Raw genomic sequence first — 16,429 nt, 5'->3', positions numbered from 1 at the left:
TGCATACTCCACCTGGGTGCCATTGGGGGGATACATACTCCACCTGGGTGAGATTGGGGGTGGGGGATGCATACTCCACCTGGGTGATTTGGGGTGGTGACTGGACAATGCCCATACAGCAAAACACTGTGGCCCAAAACATCCCAACCTGAACATGACACATCAATGTCATACAAAAGATCAATGCTGCACACCTATGCCAATATGCCAGACTTTCAAGCAGGCCACATCCCTCAACGCGTCTACTGCACATCATCTGAGCGTACCCTCTGCAACACAATTCAGCAACATGCAGTGAGTATGAGTAAGAAACATGACTGCAGCAAAGCACAACACAGGACATGCACCCATGAGTGCCCACAAATAAATCCGACCAAGGGCATACACTGATTGTCACTGGCCATCCACCACAGTCGTGCTGCATGCCACCATGGAAATACCAACCGATGAATGACAAATCATGATAAAACTTGTGCCAATGCTGCTAGTAGAAACACATACAGAGTACTATACATCTCCTATATGAGTGCAAATACAGTGGTAGGCATCCACAGTACATCTGTAACAGCATGCAAGTGAACACCCTGCATCATCTGGATTATGCAATCCACACCTGCAGACCATAGTACAGTACACATTGTGACAAATAAACATGTGTGCAGACATCCAAGGACATGTGCATGTCAACACCAAATAGCTGCAGGCATGAGAGTGATAAGTACAGGTGTCATGTCAGAAATTGACTCACACATACCTCATTGTGCTCCCATGCAGGTGATGCTAGCTATCCCTTGAAGCCGTGGTTACTTACCCCTGTTTCGGAACCCGCAGAACAGGCACGAAGCGGACTACGATCGGGCTCATACCCGTACACGTATTGTGATCGAGCAGACTTTTGGCCTGTTGAAGGCGCGGTTCCGCTGTCTCAGCAGGTCTGGTGAAGCGCTTTATTACAGGCCTGAGAAGGTGGGAAAGATCACCATGGTCTGTCGCATGCTGCACAACATGTGCATCCGGAGAAACGTACTACTGTCACCTGACATTGACCTGCATGCACCGGGGGGAGGATGAAAATGATGAGGGAGGAGAAGCAGCACCCCTGCCAGGTCGCGATGCACAAGATGGCCGTGCTGTGCGCCAATCAGTGATTGACGATTTCTTCTGAGACACTGGGATGCTGATGGTTCTGTGTTAGTAATACTGGGCACTGGGATTGTGTGCATATGGGCACAGGGTGTGTGGGGAGTTCGGCAATGTGCACTGTAATGAATTGAATAAACACACGCTAAATGAACAATGTCCAATCATGATATGATTTTGCACACAAGGGGTGCATTGAAAATTAAACATCATTGTGAATGAACCCTCCAGCTCATACACATCCTCCCCCAACACCCCCAACTCCCCATGCCCCCTCCCCCAACACCCCCAATACCCCATACCTCCTCCCCCCAACACCCCCAACACCCCATACCCCTTGCCCCAAACACACCCAACACCCCATACCACCTCCCCCATTCACATCCCACAGATGATGTGCTATAAATGTTTTTTTATCAAACTGCAGCCAGCACATGCAGGGTGGCCCTGCTAGTGGCGGCCTCTCTTATGTTCTGGGGGCTGCATATCAGTGTGGCGTGCGCTGCGCCTGATCAACCGCACAGGGCTGGTTTGAGCCAAGATGGCTGCTGTGCTGAATGAAGTGGACGTGCCTGCTTGTGCATCTGTCGGTGCAGGACGCTGCTGCTGCAAGTGATCGGCAATCCTGCCCAGGACCTGGGTCACTGCTGCTAGACTCTCATGTAACAGCATTGTGTTTTTGTTCATGGCCACAATGTGTGCAGCATTGGTCTCACGGATTTCGCGGCGGGTCAATTCTCCCTCCGCGACGTACTGCTTCACCAGCTCAATCATCTGATCGTGGTGGGCCTCCATCCTTGTCATGCAGGCCTCCATGTCACAGGTGGCTATGGAGGTAGATGGGGCACTTGCAGGGGGCCCAATGCAGGGTTGTCCTCTGATGGGGATCAAAGATGTGGACTCTCCAGTCCTCTGGACTGGTGTTGATGGGTGCTCACTGGGGTGCCCTGTGTGGTGTGCTGGGGATGGCCTGGGTGCTTGGCGTATGGGCGCCATCCCCATGGAGGTTGCCGTCCATATCTGATTGGTCATTACTGTGTCCCTCTGCCTCTGCATCACTATGTGGGGCTGAGGCAGCTACCTCCGCAACTGAGCTGGTGGCAGCAGCCTGTGTCCCATCCGCCTCTGCTTCCACCACATTGGACAAGTCCAGTGTAGCTGTGTCATCAGGTGGTGTCTCGGATGGTGTTTGCCTTTCCTGTGGCCTGCCCTGTATTGGTGGTGCTGCTTTGTGTGGCGGACTGGGCATTGATATTGCCCTAGAGGTTGATGGTCTGGTGCCTTCTTGTCTGTGCCTGGATTCCTTGGCGGGTGCCGTGGCCTGTGCGGCAGCCTCGTGGCCGTCACTGTCAGCATCCGTGCCTGTGGGGGACCAAGAGAGACAGGGCATCAGTGATAGTGGTATGTGCATGATGCATACATTGGTGTTGTTCAGTTGTTCCCATTTGATGCATTGCATACTTGTAGGTGTGGCATACAGGGTTCTTGCAATGGGGGGGGCATATTGGTATACGTTGGGTACTCACATTTTAGCACTGATGTGTGCTGTGTGGCCTACCGTTGTATTGTGGTTTGCGTGATGTGTGACATGTGCTGTTTTGCTGTGTGTTGGGTGTCTATTGGTTATGGGATTGGCATGCAGCATGCATATCAATGTGCCAGTGTTTGGGCCACCATCTGGACATTGATCGTGGGCGGAGGCGGTATCAGAGAGTTTCATGATGCCGCTATCAGGGTTGGGGTTGGGGGGGTCTTTAACAGCATGGCGGTGCAGCCATTACCGGCATGGCGGTACGCGCGTGCACGCGCTCTCGTAATCAGCTGCTATTTGCAACGTCTAGGGAACACGGGTGCACTAGTTCCGCCATGCCAGTAATGACTGTGTTTTTACGCGAATCTCATAATGAGCCCCAATGTCCTTAATTGAGATATGTAGTAGGGCTGACATTTGCTGAAACAGTGAAAGAACTGCTTGCAGGTTCATGATTAATTTTTACTCACAGCAAAAAATATTCTCTAACACAAGTCCAGATTTATCTGCCCAACCTTTGTAAAATGATGAGGTTTGCTTAATATTAACTTGTGCTTCATTCCTCTTTTTAGCATTACGCTCAGGCTTTTCAGGATCATCAGGATGTAGTATGCTTCTTTCAGTGGGTCCCTCTAATTGACATAGTGATAGAGCGGAATTGGATGTAAAAGGCATTGTCTGTGCAGCAGAATTAATACAGAACACTATTTCCTGGGCAATTATTTAAATTGATATATTTTTGCCCTTTTTTTCCCTCTTCTTTCTTGTCACTAGTTCAGCCTCCTCTGTAGTTATATCTTGCAATGTTACTTGTTTGCCTTTCTTTTGTTTAGATTCAAACAAGTTACATACAGAATGTTTTTTTTCCTCTTTCTCTTTACCCGGCAAGGTACAAACGAACTTCCTAGAGGACATTTCCTTCAATTTGTTCCAAGCTTTTTGATTTTTCTTTTTTGCCCACTTGTGAGTGTTTCACCACTGTTGACTGGGAATTGAGAACAATGACATTTGGTTCTCAATCTAGATCTTGTTGGGGTGAGGAAATAATTACTTCCCCTTCGCATGGTAATGAAATGAGCCTTTCAAATTCTTGCATGACCAAGTCCGAAGATGGAGAGTCTGGTGGCAAGATCATAAAAGGCATTAACTCTTGATGGAAGTTTGCAATTTTCTTAGTGTCCAGAACTCCTCTTTCATTTGCCTACTCTCTAAGGAGTGTTACACAAATCCATTTTTAGCGTTAACCCAAGAAACGGTATGCTGTTGTCCTTTAACTCATCCTTAAGCAATTCAAAAACCTTAACTAAAAAATGAAGGCCAAAATCTTATGTGGCCAACGAGAGTGCTGTAACATTCTAAAAAATTAAATTAGCTGAGGATGATCAGGCTGACCCTGGTCACTTTCCTCCCCTCTCCTCCTGGCGAAAAACACTAGTGGACATTCATTACCTCAACAAGCAAGGTGGTGTGGGGTCCTTGCCTCTGTTTATAGAGCAATGCAACTGTGGTTCTGGGCTCTGGAGACCTGTGTCTCTCTGATGGTGGCTCATCTGGCGGTGCAAGAGAATGTCATAGTGGATGCCTTCAGCAGACATACTTTGGCCTTCCACGAGTGGGAGCTCTGTCAGGAAGTTCTGGAGGAGATTGTCTCCTTTTGGGGAATTCCTCAAGTGGACCTCTTCAATTCCAGCATCAACAGAAAGTTTGAGTTGTTCTGCTCTTGGAATGTCCTGTAGGGGAGTTCTAGGGGATGCACTGACAGTCAAAGTGGACTTTCAACCTCTTTTTTGCATTCCCGCTGATCCCTGTCATTCCGCTGGTTCTCAGGAGATTGTGTCTGTTCGGAACTACGATGATTCTGATTGCCCCTGACTTGACCCGGAGAACAAGGTATTCTGGATTTGCTGGACATGGCCATGGGGGAGCTCCGTCCGAGATCCTACTACATGGACTTAATATTGCTTGAATAGCCCTGCAAACCGAGAATTGCCTGCATATTATCATAGGGGAACTACTTCCCATCACACGACCCGACTCCTGAGCCGAATCGGAACGGCGAAGACAGAAAACGCGAAGCCTAAAGTCGAGCCCCTGGGACCCGCAAGATGGCGCCGCCCGCTACGCGCTGAGACTAACGCTGTGGCCGATCCGGAACACCCTGTGGAGCCCACAGCAGAGGACGCGCTTCTGCGCAACGGCCGGTCGATCAGACCACCCGATCCCCGGCTCCACCCAAGCTCCGGCTGCTGAGTGAAGGACAACAGTACGGAACACCGTGAACGCCGGCAAGCCCTGCGCAACAGATGAGAGGGAAGGCGCAGCCCCTGCGAGGCGGGAGCAGACACAGATCGCCTGAGTCCTGCAAAGTGGAGAGGCCCACAGCCCCGCGAACGCTCTTTTGCGCAGCGGCTGGGGGGCCGGACAACGCGATCCCCGGCTTCGCCCAAGCTCCGGTTACAGAGGGGAAAATCAACCCTGCGAACGCGCTCCAGCACAGCGGCTGGGAATCGGCCCACCTGATCCCCGGCTCCACCCGGACACCGGTTGCAGTAAGGAGCCGAGGGGTCGGGGACTGGCCCCCCGCGACTACAGTGCGGAAGGCCAGCACGAAGCACCTGCGCCACGAGGCAGGATCTGGAACAGACCGAGGATGCCTGAAACTTGCGAAATAGAGAAGCAGAGAAGGAGGCCGTGGAAGCCTTGAGGGTGGCAGGCGGACACACACAGAAACAGGTGAAGAGGTGGAAGATCGGAGTGATCCCCCTGCATATTGCCCAGCATCGCCCGGCCTGAGGGCGCGAAAGAGAAGAGGACCCCGTTATCCTAGACTAACTCCTGAGCGGGGGGTCAAACCAGATCTGCGGTCCCTATCGCCCTTGGATTGGGGGGTGAGGAAGGGACTGCCCAAAAAGCACAAAAGGCCCACGCGAGGAAGGAAGACCCCCTGGAGTGGCGGGGGTGTTCTGGGGAACCGCCCACAACACTACAACCAGAGCCCCCAGGGGGGGGAATAAGCTTTGAAGAGAGCGGAAACCCCGAGAAGTTCAACTCAAGCGGCGGGACAACACCAACCCACCGGCAGCCCGTCGACAGCGCAGGCAGGAGCCAGGAGCTACCTGATCATAGCTTACAGCCCCAGACTGGTCCACGGCACAACGCCTCTACTACCGGAGCCCTTAAAACAACCCACGTCCACAGTCTCTGGTAAAAAGATCGAAGATTGACCCGGGGACGCTTGTTGCTGGATATAGCGGTGGTGCTGGGGTTGGACCCCTGGGACCAACGATCCCCTGAAGCCCCCACGGAAACACGTAACTGGGGTCGAAGGACAGACCCGCACTCTGCAGGGGACAGAACCTACAGATCTCAAAGCAGGGGATGTCTCCCCCAAAGAGTAAACCGAAACTGGTCATGATGGACTTTTTCACGACAGTCAGACCCCAAAGACAGTCACAACAAGATCGGGAACCCCCTGAAGAATTGCCCCAACAGGAGGAGGACCTCAAACACACGCATGTCCTGCAAGCAATAGCTGCCCTCTGCACATCACTTGAAGGAAGGTTGGAAGAGGTGAAATCAGACATGCAACTCATGCGCCAGGACGCCCGCAACCTAACTGAACGGGTCACGGCGACGGAAACCGCCCTGCAAGAAAACGTAGAGGACACCCGAGACCTAAAGATAACGGTTCGAGACTTGGAACAGAAAGTGGCAAGACTGGAGGCCCGTTCTGAAGACGCTGAAGGACGAGTTTGCCGTAATAACATTCGAATACTCAGGTTCCCTGAGGACCTAGAAGGCCCAGACCCGACGGTCTTTATTGAAACACTGCTGCAACAGGAAATCGGGCCGGGGAATCTCTCCCAGGGGTTCTCCGTGGAAAGGGCCCACAGATCTCTCCAAGAAACGTCCTCCGCCCGGATCTCACCCACGACCAATCATAGCCAAAATTCTAAACTTCCGGGACCGGGAAACTATACTACGGTACTCCAGGGAAGGTGGGGAGATAAAAAGGAAAGATTCAACAATAGTTCTATACCCGGACTATACCCCTGCAGTGCAACGAGCGAGAAACTCCTATATTCCAATAAAAGCCCGGCTGAGGAAACTCAACTTAAAATACATGCTGCTCTATCCGTCACGCCTCAAGATACTCTATAAAGGAAAGGCGACATTCCTAAAGACCCCAGCCGCAGCCAACATGTGGCTCGAACATAATAATCTGGCCGACGACAAAGAGGAACCATCGAATTCAGACCGAAGTTGACCACACACCTCCCGGTGAGCGCAAGAAATGGGCTGTCCCCTTGAAGGGGGGAAATAAAAACGAACAGCAGGCAAACATACCACAATGAAGTCCTATTGCAAAGTAAGCCACATCGGACGAGAGCTCGGAGGAACACACGAGCGACAGTAAAGCAACCCACCCCACCAGAAAAGGTGTAAGCTGTTTGCTCACACACAACCTGATCCGGAAGGCCAGGAGTGGCCTGGAAGGCTCAGGATCCCCTGAGCGCTGCAAGTTAAAAGCAACTGCCACGGACAGTTTGAGTAGTTTTGTTTGGTTTTTCCCCATTTAACATAATGGGAGTTTCTCAAGTTAAAAAATCTCCAACCAGCGAAAAGATTGAAGCTGTGAAAAGCGGACAGGAGGGGAGAAGGCTAAGATATGGTAAACGAGCACACGACGCCAGCAGGTGCCGGACAAAAGCGGTTCAAACCCAATTGCTCCGTTATGGCATCCAACGCTAATATAAAGATAATGACCTGGAATGTGAGGGGCCTGGGATCTTACTTACGTCGGAATAGAATCAAGTCCTATCTGAACAGAAAGAGAGTGCAAATTGCACTGTTGCAGGAGACACACTGCACGGCGGGCTCCCTGGCGAGACTGGGAGAACACTGGGGAGGGCAGGGTGTTGGAACTTCATACTCTAGATATGCAAGAGGGGTATATACTTGGATCCACCCACAACTTCCATTCCACTTAATCAAATCCGAGACGGACCCAAAAGGCAGGTTTGTAATACTATGGGGCCGGTTGGAACAGGAAGAGCTATGCATAGTAAATTCCTACCTCCCCAACACCAACATTCCAACGCACCTAAACTCCATGTACGCCAAAATTGCACCATACAGACACGGCATCCTCTTCTGGGGGGGAGACTTCAATTGTGTCCATGACCCGAAACTTGACAGGTCCTTCCCACACCCAAAAGGGCCCTCGGCGGCAACGACAGCCCTGTCCCTAATAACAGACAGGTTGCACCTGGCCGACACCTGGAGAGAGCGTCATCCTGATGCCCGGGGATACTCATATTTCTCCTCTCCACACGATCTCCACACAAGACTAGACTATGTTTTCATAAGTAAAGAACATCTGCCACAAGTAGAAGAGGCTCAATGCCTAGGTAGAACCATTTCTGACCACTCGCCACTCCTAATAGAATGGAATCACGCCGGCCCCAAACCCCCTATTCCAATGTGGAGAATGCCGATAGACGCCCTCGGCGACCTGGCGTTCAGGGAAGAGCTACACGAATTTATAGACAGCTCCATTGAGAGAAACACTGGAAGTGTTGACCATTTGAGCACGATGTGGGACGCCCTAAAAGTAGTGACGAGGGGGAAATCATAGCGAAGGCAGGGGGCATTAGGAAACAACTGAGGGGTGAACTGAACCAATGGGAGCAGCAGATTGAACAACTTGAGGCAGCCCCGGTGGCTACTGACCAAAGGGAGGACAACCTCAAAGAACTTAGAACTAAATGTGCTTCAGCGTGGGATAGGCTCGCCAAATTTGACTATGCCACCAAAACTAATAGAATACACACAGAGGCAGACAAACCAGGCAGAATGCTGGCTTGGCTCTGCAAGAAAGAACACCCCAAGCACACAATCACTGGGATACAGACTGAAGACGGTGAGGTAGTGCAAACACAGCATGACATAAATGTAACCTTCAAGGGCTTTTACGAACACCTTTACTCTAACGATGACCAGGTTCCCCTAGAGCAAATCATGGACACCCTGGAAGAGATAGGACTCCCCAAAATGACCCCTGAACAATCTGAGGCCCTAGACGCAGATATCACAACTGAGGATATTACGGAGGCAATTAAGTCACTGGCCACCGGTAAGACTCCAGTGAGCGATGGGCTGCCCACCGAGTTCTATAAAGTTTACGATTCCACCCTAACACCCCTACTATACAAGGTTTTTCAAGAAGCGCACGAAAGAGGGATATTACTTGACAGCATGAGGGCGACCCTTCTGATCCCGATCATCAAGCCCAATAAACCCCCCGACAAATGTGACTCTTACCGTCCAATAGCAATGCTCAATTACGATGTGAAAATATTGACAACAGTGTTAGCAAACAGATTGGCCAGAATCATAGGGGACGTAGTACACGAAGATCAGTGTGGCTTCATACCGGCCCGGAACACAACCATGAACTTACGCAGAGTGCAACATGTTATCGCTCAAACTGAGGCCTACACGGAGGCATACGCACTGCTGTCCCTTGATGCCATTAAGGCGTTTGATTCGATATTTTGGGAGTGGCTAGTCGCGGTTCTAGAAGGGTTCGGCTTCGGCCCCGGGTTCATTAGGTGGATCAAGATACTATACACCAAACCTAGGGCCAGAGTAAAAAACGGGAAAAATATATCAGAGGTCTGGAACATATGCAGAGGCACCAGACAAGGATGTCCTCTCTCCCCCATGCTCTACGTACTAGGACTGGAACCTATTGCTATCTATTTTCGAAAACAATTCTTTGACGCTGGGATCCGGCTGGGCGGACTAGACCATATTATCTCTCTCTATGCGGATGACGTACTATTGTATGTCAGGGACCCACACAACAATGTGCCCACAATGCTGGACGTCTTAGACAATTTCAGAAGGGTTTCAGGCATAAAATTCAGCAGGGCAAAGTCCTGCCTCTTCCCTCTGGCAGGCCTCAAGGAGAAAGATGTAACGGAACTTCCCCCGGTGGGAATACAGTGGGAACGGACCTCGTTTAAATACTTAGGGATACACATAATGCATTCTCCTGGAGAAATGCACGAGCACAACACCAAAGCCGCTCTTCCTGCCTTAAGGAAATCCATGACCTTCTGGGCGAAACTTCCCCTATCCATGATGGGCAGGGCCTCAATAATTAAAATGATTGTCCTTCCTAGATTCTTGTATGGGTTCCAAAATGTACACTTCAACATCAAAGCGCCTTTCTTCCGCCTATTAGAAAGAATACTAAGGGATTTCCTGTGGGGGAAAGGAAGACGCAAAATAGCACTCGCCACTTTGACACTGCCGTACACCCAGGGGGGAATCCAACTCCCAAACTTTGAAAAATATTATTTGGCAGCACAGCTTAGCTTTATCACCAAGTGGCTAGCAGACGATGCCACATTTGAGACGCCACTCTTGCAGCCACTGATCTCCCCGTGGTATATGAGAGAACTTACCTGGGCCCCCACCCACCTGTTGCGTGATGCCCCCTTCATGGCCACCCTCGGACAAAAAATTTGGCACAGGACCGAAACCCTCGCCCATGCAAAACACCAGTACTCCCCAAACATACCATTGATCTCGGACCTACGCAGATCCCCTGAGGATCTACAACACCTCAGATACTGGGAACAGAAGGGGATATATACATGGGGGGACCTATATACAGAGGGGGAGTTTAAAGAATTTGAAATGCTTCAGGAAGAAAACTGTGTCCATACAGGCCAGTTCCTGTGGTATCAAAAGATAAGAACCACAGCGCAAACCAAGTGGACGACTTGGCCAGAGGAACCAGAATCAAACTCCTTGATCACGTTATTGTATAAACTGTATGAACTGGGAGAAGGATGGAGGCCGGTGTCCCAGATCTACAGCAACCTAAGTGACACCCCCAACCCACGTAGTGCTGATTTGAAAATCAGATGGGAAGCAGATTTGGGTCGGGAAATGGCGGATGGAGAATGGGAAAGGGCTCTGACAAAACAGTCTCCAGAAACCATAGATTTAGACAAATACAACTGAACCTTTTACATCGGACATACTTAACCCCATCCAGGCTGGCTAAATTTAATAGAACTCAGTGCTCCAACTGTACATGGTGTGGAATGGACAATGCAGACTTGATCCACGTATTCTGGTTGTGTGCCAAGACACAGTCCCTGTGGACCACCATACAACAGACAAGTGATAATCTGGGGTTGACCAGATACAAATGGACTCCCGCGGAATGCCTACTGGGCACATATCCCAGACCGGCCAAACTTAAACACCTCGCTAGATTAATGGATATCATGTGCATACTGGCAAAGAGGACAATTGCGATGTCCTGGAAGAAACCAGCTGGGCCTCGACAGAAAATTTGGCACAGTGAACTGAAACGCTGGGTACAAGCAGAAACGAAGGCCTGGGAAGAGCATGTGGCCAGATCTACAGACGCCTCGAGTATGACCTTAGAGGCCTGGAAAGAACTCACAGACCCCCTGTTCTACCCCACTGATGACAAGCCCCCATGAGCTAGGACAAATCCACTGAAGACGGACCTAAGAACTAAATCGGAAGTTCCTGAGACCAACCAACCACAATCCCATGCGGTCCTTGCCGGCAGGAGACCCCCTTATCCCTCCATTTCCTAGGAGAGTAAACTGGCTCTCCCCTTGGGAGGGACAGGTATTCCACCCGAACCTCAGCAGCCTGAACCGTCATGCTTGGCTACTGAGAGGCTGAGATACAAGGAGTGGCATTTGTCAGACGATGTCCTTGATGTGCTCGTTACAGCTCAGAGGCTCACTACGAAATCCATTTTCGATTTGGTGCTGGGAGAGGGACCTGGATCCTTTACCCTGTCCTTGATACACTGCATTGGATTTTGTGCTATCTTTGCCCCAGGCGTGCCTGCAGATTGGCACTATAAAGGGTCACCTCGCTGCTATTTTGGTGTTCAAGAGATCCCTGGAACAGGGCCCACTTTTCTCAATCATCACTGTTATGCAGGATTTGTGCAACTAGTTTATTCTTAGCCATTTTGTGGTTCTGGTGTGGGATTTGAATGTAGTTTGAATGTTCCTTATGGGCGCTCCATTTGAGCCCCTTCATCACTGTTCTATTAAATTGCTCACCCTTAAGGGGATTTTTCTGGTTGCCATCACTTAAGCGAGATGGGTGAGTGAGCTCCAGGCATTGTCTGTTTTGCCTCCCTATTTGTTTTTCATTCCAAAGAGAAGATGTTTGTGAGTGAGACATTCCTTTCTGCCAAAAGTGGTCTCAGTCTTCCATCTCTCTCAGAAGATCCATCTACCTATGTTGTTTCCTCCACCTGACACTTCCAAGGCAGAGTAATGATTTAATGAGTTGGACCAGTATGGGCCCTTAAGTTCTTTGTCTCTTGTACTAAAGAATCTAGGAAAGATGACCAGCTTTTCAATGGTTACACTGGTGATCGTGCTAGCAGGGCTGTGATCAAACAAACCATGTCCAGATGGACCATTCTCTGCATCTCAGAATGCTAATATCTGGCTGGTAAGGATGTGCCTGAGCGTCTCAGAGCTTGTTCTACCAGGGGAGTGGCTGCCACCTCTACCACCTCTACCTTGCAGAGAGGAATCCCAGTTCTGGATATTTTTCAGGCTGCAACGTGGGCATCCTTGCACATGTTTGCTAAGCATTACTGCTTGGATTCCCATGTGTGCCTTCATGTCCGTTTTGGTAGGGCCGTCCTTCAGAGTTTTCTGTTTAGGTGGTGTTCTTGCTTCCTACCTTCTCTAGGTTTACATAAAGCTTTGGGAGTCTACCATAGATGAGAAATCAGTGGAAGGAAAGAATCCATTAGAAGAACAAATTACTTATCTCTCTGTAATGTTCTTTCTGATGGATGTTCCTCCCACAGATTCCCCATCGTCCTCCATACATGTCCCTCTTTGCGTTTGCGGGAAGCTAGTAAAACATCGGTTCTACAGTCTATCAGCTTATGAGTGCTAGGGAAAAAGGGTGGGCCTGATCTAACTGGGTGTGGTGCTGCTATATATATATTGACCCCAACATCATGTCCAGCCAGCAGGGCGGGGGTGGATAGAGGTGTCAGATGGAGCTATTGCAGGGCCACCCTGCACCCCTTGGCAGCGGAAAGGTTTCCGGAGAACAGATGCAGTGGAATAGGGATATCATAGACGAGGAAACCGTGGGAGGAACATTCATCAGAAATAACATTACCGAGAGTTAAGAGATTTGTTAGTATCCCCAGTTATCCCATTCCGAAAGTCACGCCCTTCTTTCCCATTCCATATTGGTAGTACGAGGGGCTCCTGGTTGCTGTCAATCTTCACAGCTACTTCAAAATCGGCCCTCCACTGCCACTCTGTGTCAATTAAGAAGTAGTCAATAATTGACCGGTGTCTTGCATTTGTGAATGTGAAGTTCCACAGGGTATCTAATGGGAATCTACCGTTGGGATCCTGAACCCCAGTTATACAGGACTGTCTACCAATCTCCTGCCTTTTGTGTCACACCTTGCATCTCTAAGAATTGAGGTGGTGATGCCATAAGCAGAATCTTCCTCTCCGGCATCGTCCACTCCCCCCCTTAAAGTCATCCATTTTCAAATTGCAATCCCCCCCGATTGGGGGGGGGGGGTGCTGTTGAGCAGCCTACAAGATGGCCACCAAAGTTTGAAGCTCCGTTCCTCTACTATACATCCTGGAAAATATATCCATCGCCACATCTGCCCGACAGGATTTAAACTGATGAAAAAAAAAGCTGAAGAAAGCCGAGATGCAGATTTCTACCAAAAACAGAGAAGATTCCTCAATCAAAATGCAAGATATCCTGATCTGAACACCGGGCTGGCACTGCGCAGCAAAGCATGTGCGCAAAGCTGGGGAAGGTTCTCTCTCCTTCCCGGTACCCTGTGACTCCGCAATAACTGATGTTGGCTGTACACCACGGATCATGTTCCCCCTGGACCCAGCCGTAATATAAGGGTGACATCCGGTCCCCCTGGCAATGCAAGATTAACCAGAGTGCTAGCGGACTGCGAGCCCGGTCTGCCACGCAGAAGTCCCAACAGACAGCAGCCGGGCTCACTGTCCGGGAGACCGCGTGTGAACGAGGCATTGGTGAGACTGAGACCGCGCGGACACGAGGGGCACTGAGCAATCCTGTCCTCTGATACTCGAGGAGTTCGCCCTTCTCACACACCGTTCAGGGCTTCCTGGCACCTCCATAATATAAGGGTGAGGTTTGGACCCCCCACCCACAAGCGCAATTGACCGGGTGCAATACAACTGCAAGCCCGGTGCCATCACACACAAAGATCCAGCAGAGAGTGACCACGCTCCCTGGCTGGGAGTCCATGTGTACACGAGGCAATGGTGAGACTGAGACAATGAGAACACGGGGGACACAGAGCATTCCCGTCCTCCGTTCCTCGAGAAGAGTTCACCCTTCTTCTCACACACTGTTGCAAGCTTCCTGGCACTCCGAGACCAAATGGCTAGCCGCGGGCGTGGCTTGAGAGGTACACAACACAGCCAGCGTGCCCAGACCAAGGACACCGCGACAAAGAGGACACCCATACCAAGATAAGGTAGGACTAACAACCATACCATGCCCTCCAGTACATCATAAAAGCCAGACATTTGACACAGAGTGGGGATGCTGTTGAATGACGGCGTAATAACAAGTATACGACAGCCAGTTACAAATCATTACCCGTCTGGACAAGTACCCCACTGATAGTTGTACTAAGGGCTCTGCCGTCCGAACAGACTTCAACCCCCCAGTTTGGGGAGGCATAACTAAGAGCTAACAGGTATGTAACTCTGCCCGATGCCACAATACTTGAACTTACTATACTCGTTAAAGGGGCACCAATTACAATAAAAAGTGCTCCACAACACGGACTAACAATAGATGCCACAAAATCCAAGTAATTTGTACGCCACTGCATCTCGCAAGAGGCACTTGCAATAATTCCAACAAAACACCACAGCGAATGTTGCCCCATACAATCTTGGCTCCCAGACCCCCATGGTGTGACATTTCTTTGCAACTCATCGACACCGCAAAAGACAGCGAACAAGAAATTTGGTGAGAGATATCGGCGAACTCAGCATGCTAGGTAATTACCACCACAACTATAAACCACAAACAACTAGCAACATTATGCAAAGTAGATACCATTAGCCCTATCCACCAAACTAATTACTGCACCGGATGGTCGACACAGCACCAACATCGCTGAAACAAGAATATACACCTGAAGGGAAATCACTAGGCTCTCATCACTGACGCCACTAAGCAAATACCATGACCAAAGGCGCCAATAAGAAGAAAGGTCCTATGGACTCATTCACAGGCCCGAGACCCTCACCCTCTGAAACCCCCCCTTCACCCAGCAATGCACAAACATTAGAAAGGGAGGAAAAGACATTCAAAGTGTGGTTCTGTGGAACAATGATAGCCGCCACATCTGGTATTTTAAAAACCACTAGGTTAGAGCTCAGAGAGACTGAGAAGAACCTGAGAAAACTCAAAAATTAATATAGCAGAACACACAATAAAGCGCTGCTAGGTTTAATTAAGTGCAACAGACAAAAGTTCTGTGAGCTAGCTAAACTCGATTCGTAAATAAGAAAGTGCAAGCAAGACGGTATGGTGAGATGGACCGCCCTGGAAGGCTGTCAGCCGGAATAATTAAGGGGGAACGTGAGGCACAACACATATGTGGGATCACTGCAGCTAATGGGAAGACAACCATTAAACATGAAGAAATAAATGACATGTTTAAGGATTATTATCAAACACTATACTCTAACAAAGATATATTTAAAATAGAGGAGGTGGAGAGATATTTGGCACAAACTAAATTACCCACACTGGATAATATATTCAGCGCCAAATTAAGCAATCCAATAACAGTGGAAGAAATTACCAAAGCCATATTTTCCCTAGCATCAAATAAAGCCCCAGGCCCAGACGGCATAGGCATAGAGCTATATAAAGTTTACAAAGACATCCTTGCCCCTAAATAACTTAAAGTGTGGGAAGAGGCATGTAATACAGGAAAATGACAACTCTCCCTCACCAAGGCGGTAATAACGTTCCTCGCAAAACCAGGAAAACCCCTAACAAAATGGCCTCAAACCGTCCACTATCCCTGATAAATTCAGATGCGAAAATGTTTGCGAAAATGCTAGCCAATAGATTATTACCATACATGGCTGACTTGGTCCACCCGGACCAAGCAGGATTAATACCTGGCAGATCAACAGCCCTAAACATGAGGCGATTATTTGGAACCATGTCACAAATACACCCTGACATCCCTGCAGCAGCAACAAAACTAGATGCAGAAAAAGCGTTCGACTCATGGGATGCATGGGATTAGGGCGGGGGGGTTTAGTAAATTTGTAAGATTGCTATATAATGACCCGGGGGCCAGAGTGTGCACCAATCGAAACGACTCGGAGACTATTAAGCTGTCCAGAGAGACCAGACAAGGATGCCCATTCTCCCCAATGCTGTTCGTGTTAACAATAGAGCCCTTTTCAAGCAGGATCCATGAATTCCACAGTCCAGGGGAATACACATACAAGGACCCCCACAGATTATATCACTGTATGCTGACGATACTCTAATATATTTGAAAAACCCAGAAGAAAACATTGAGATAATCCTAGCGGAGGTAGAATAGTGTACCTTATATTCTGGCTATAAAATAAACACTATGAAATCTGAACTATTTCC

The 16,429-nt window shown here is 49.4% G+C and overlaps 1 protein-coding gene across 1 annotated transcript in view; it reads left to right on the top strand.

Annotated features, from left to right (window-relative positions):
- The window catches only part of LOC138505058 (mucin-2-like), an 894,965-nt gene that overhangs the window by 699,355 nt on the left and 179,181 nt on the right, over nt 1–16,429 (top strand). The window contains exons 29-30 of the mRNA XM_069625383.1: nt 6,105–6,655; nt 8,264–9,322. Of these exons, the coding sequence (XP_069481484.1) occupies nt 6,105–6,655; nt 8,264–9,322 (1,610 nt within the window). The remainder of the gene's footprint in view (nt 1–6,104; nt 6,656–8,263; nt 9,323–16,429) is intronic.

Source organism: Ambystoma mexicanum, chromosome 11, assembly GCF_040938575.1.
Source record: "Ambystoma mexicanum isolate Mex_15411 chromosome 11, UKY_AmexF1_1, whole genome shotgun sequence".
In the NCBI taxonomy this organism is placed as follows: domain Eukaryota; kingdom Metazoa; phylum Chordata; class Amphibia; order Caudata; family Ambystomatidae; genus Ambystoma; species Ambystoma mexicanum.
The sequence above is the reverse complement of the archived record's forward strand: the minus strand, read 5'-3'. Positions and strand labels throughout refer to the sequence as shown.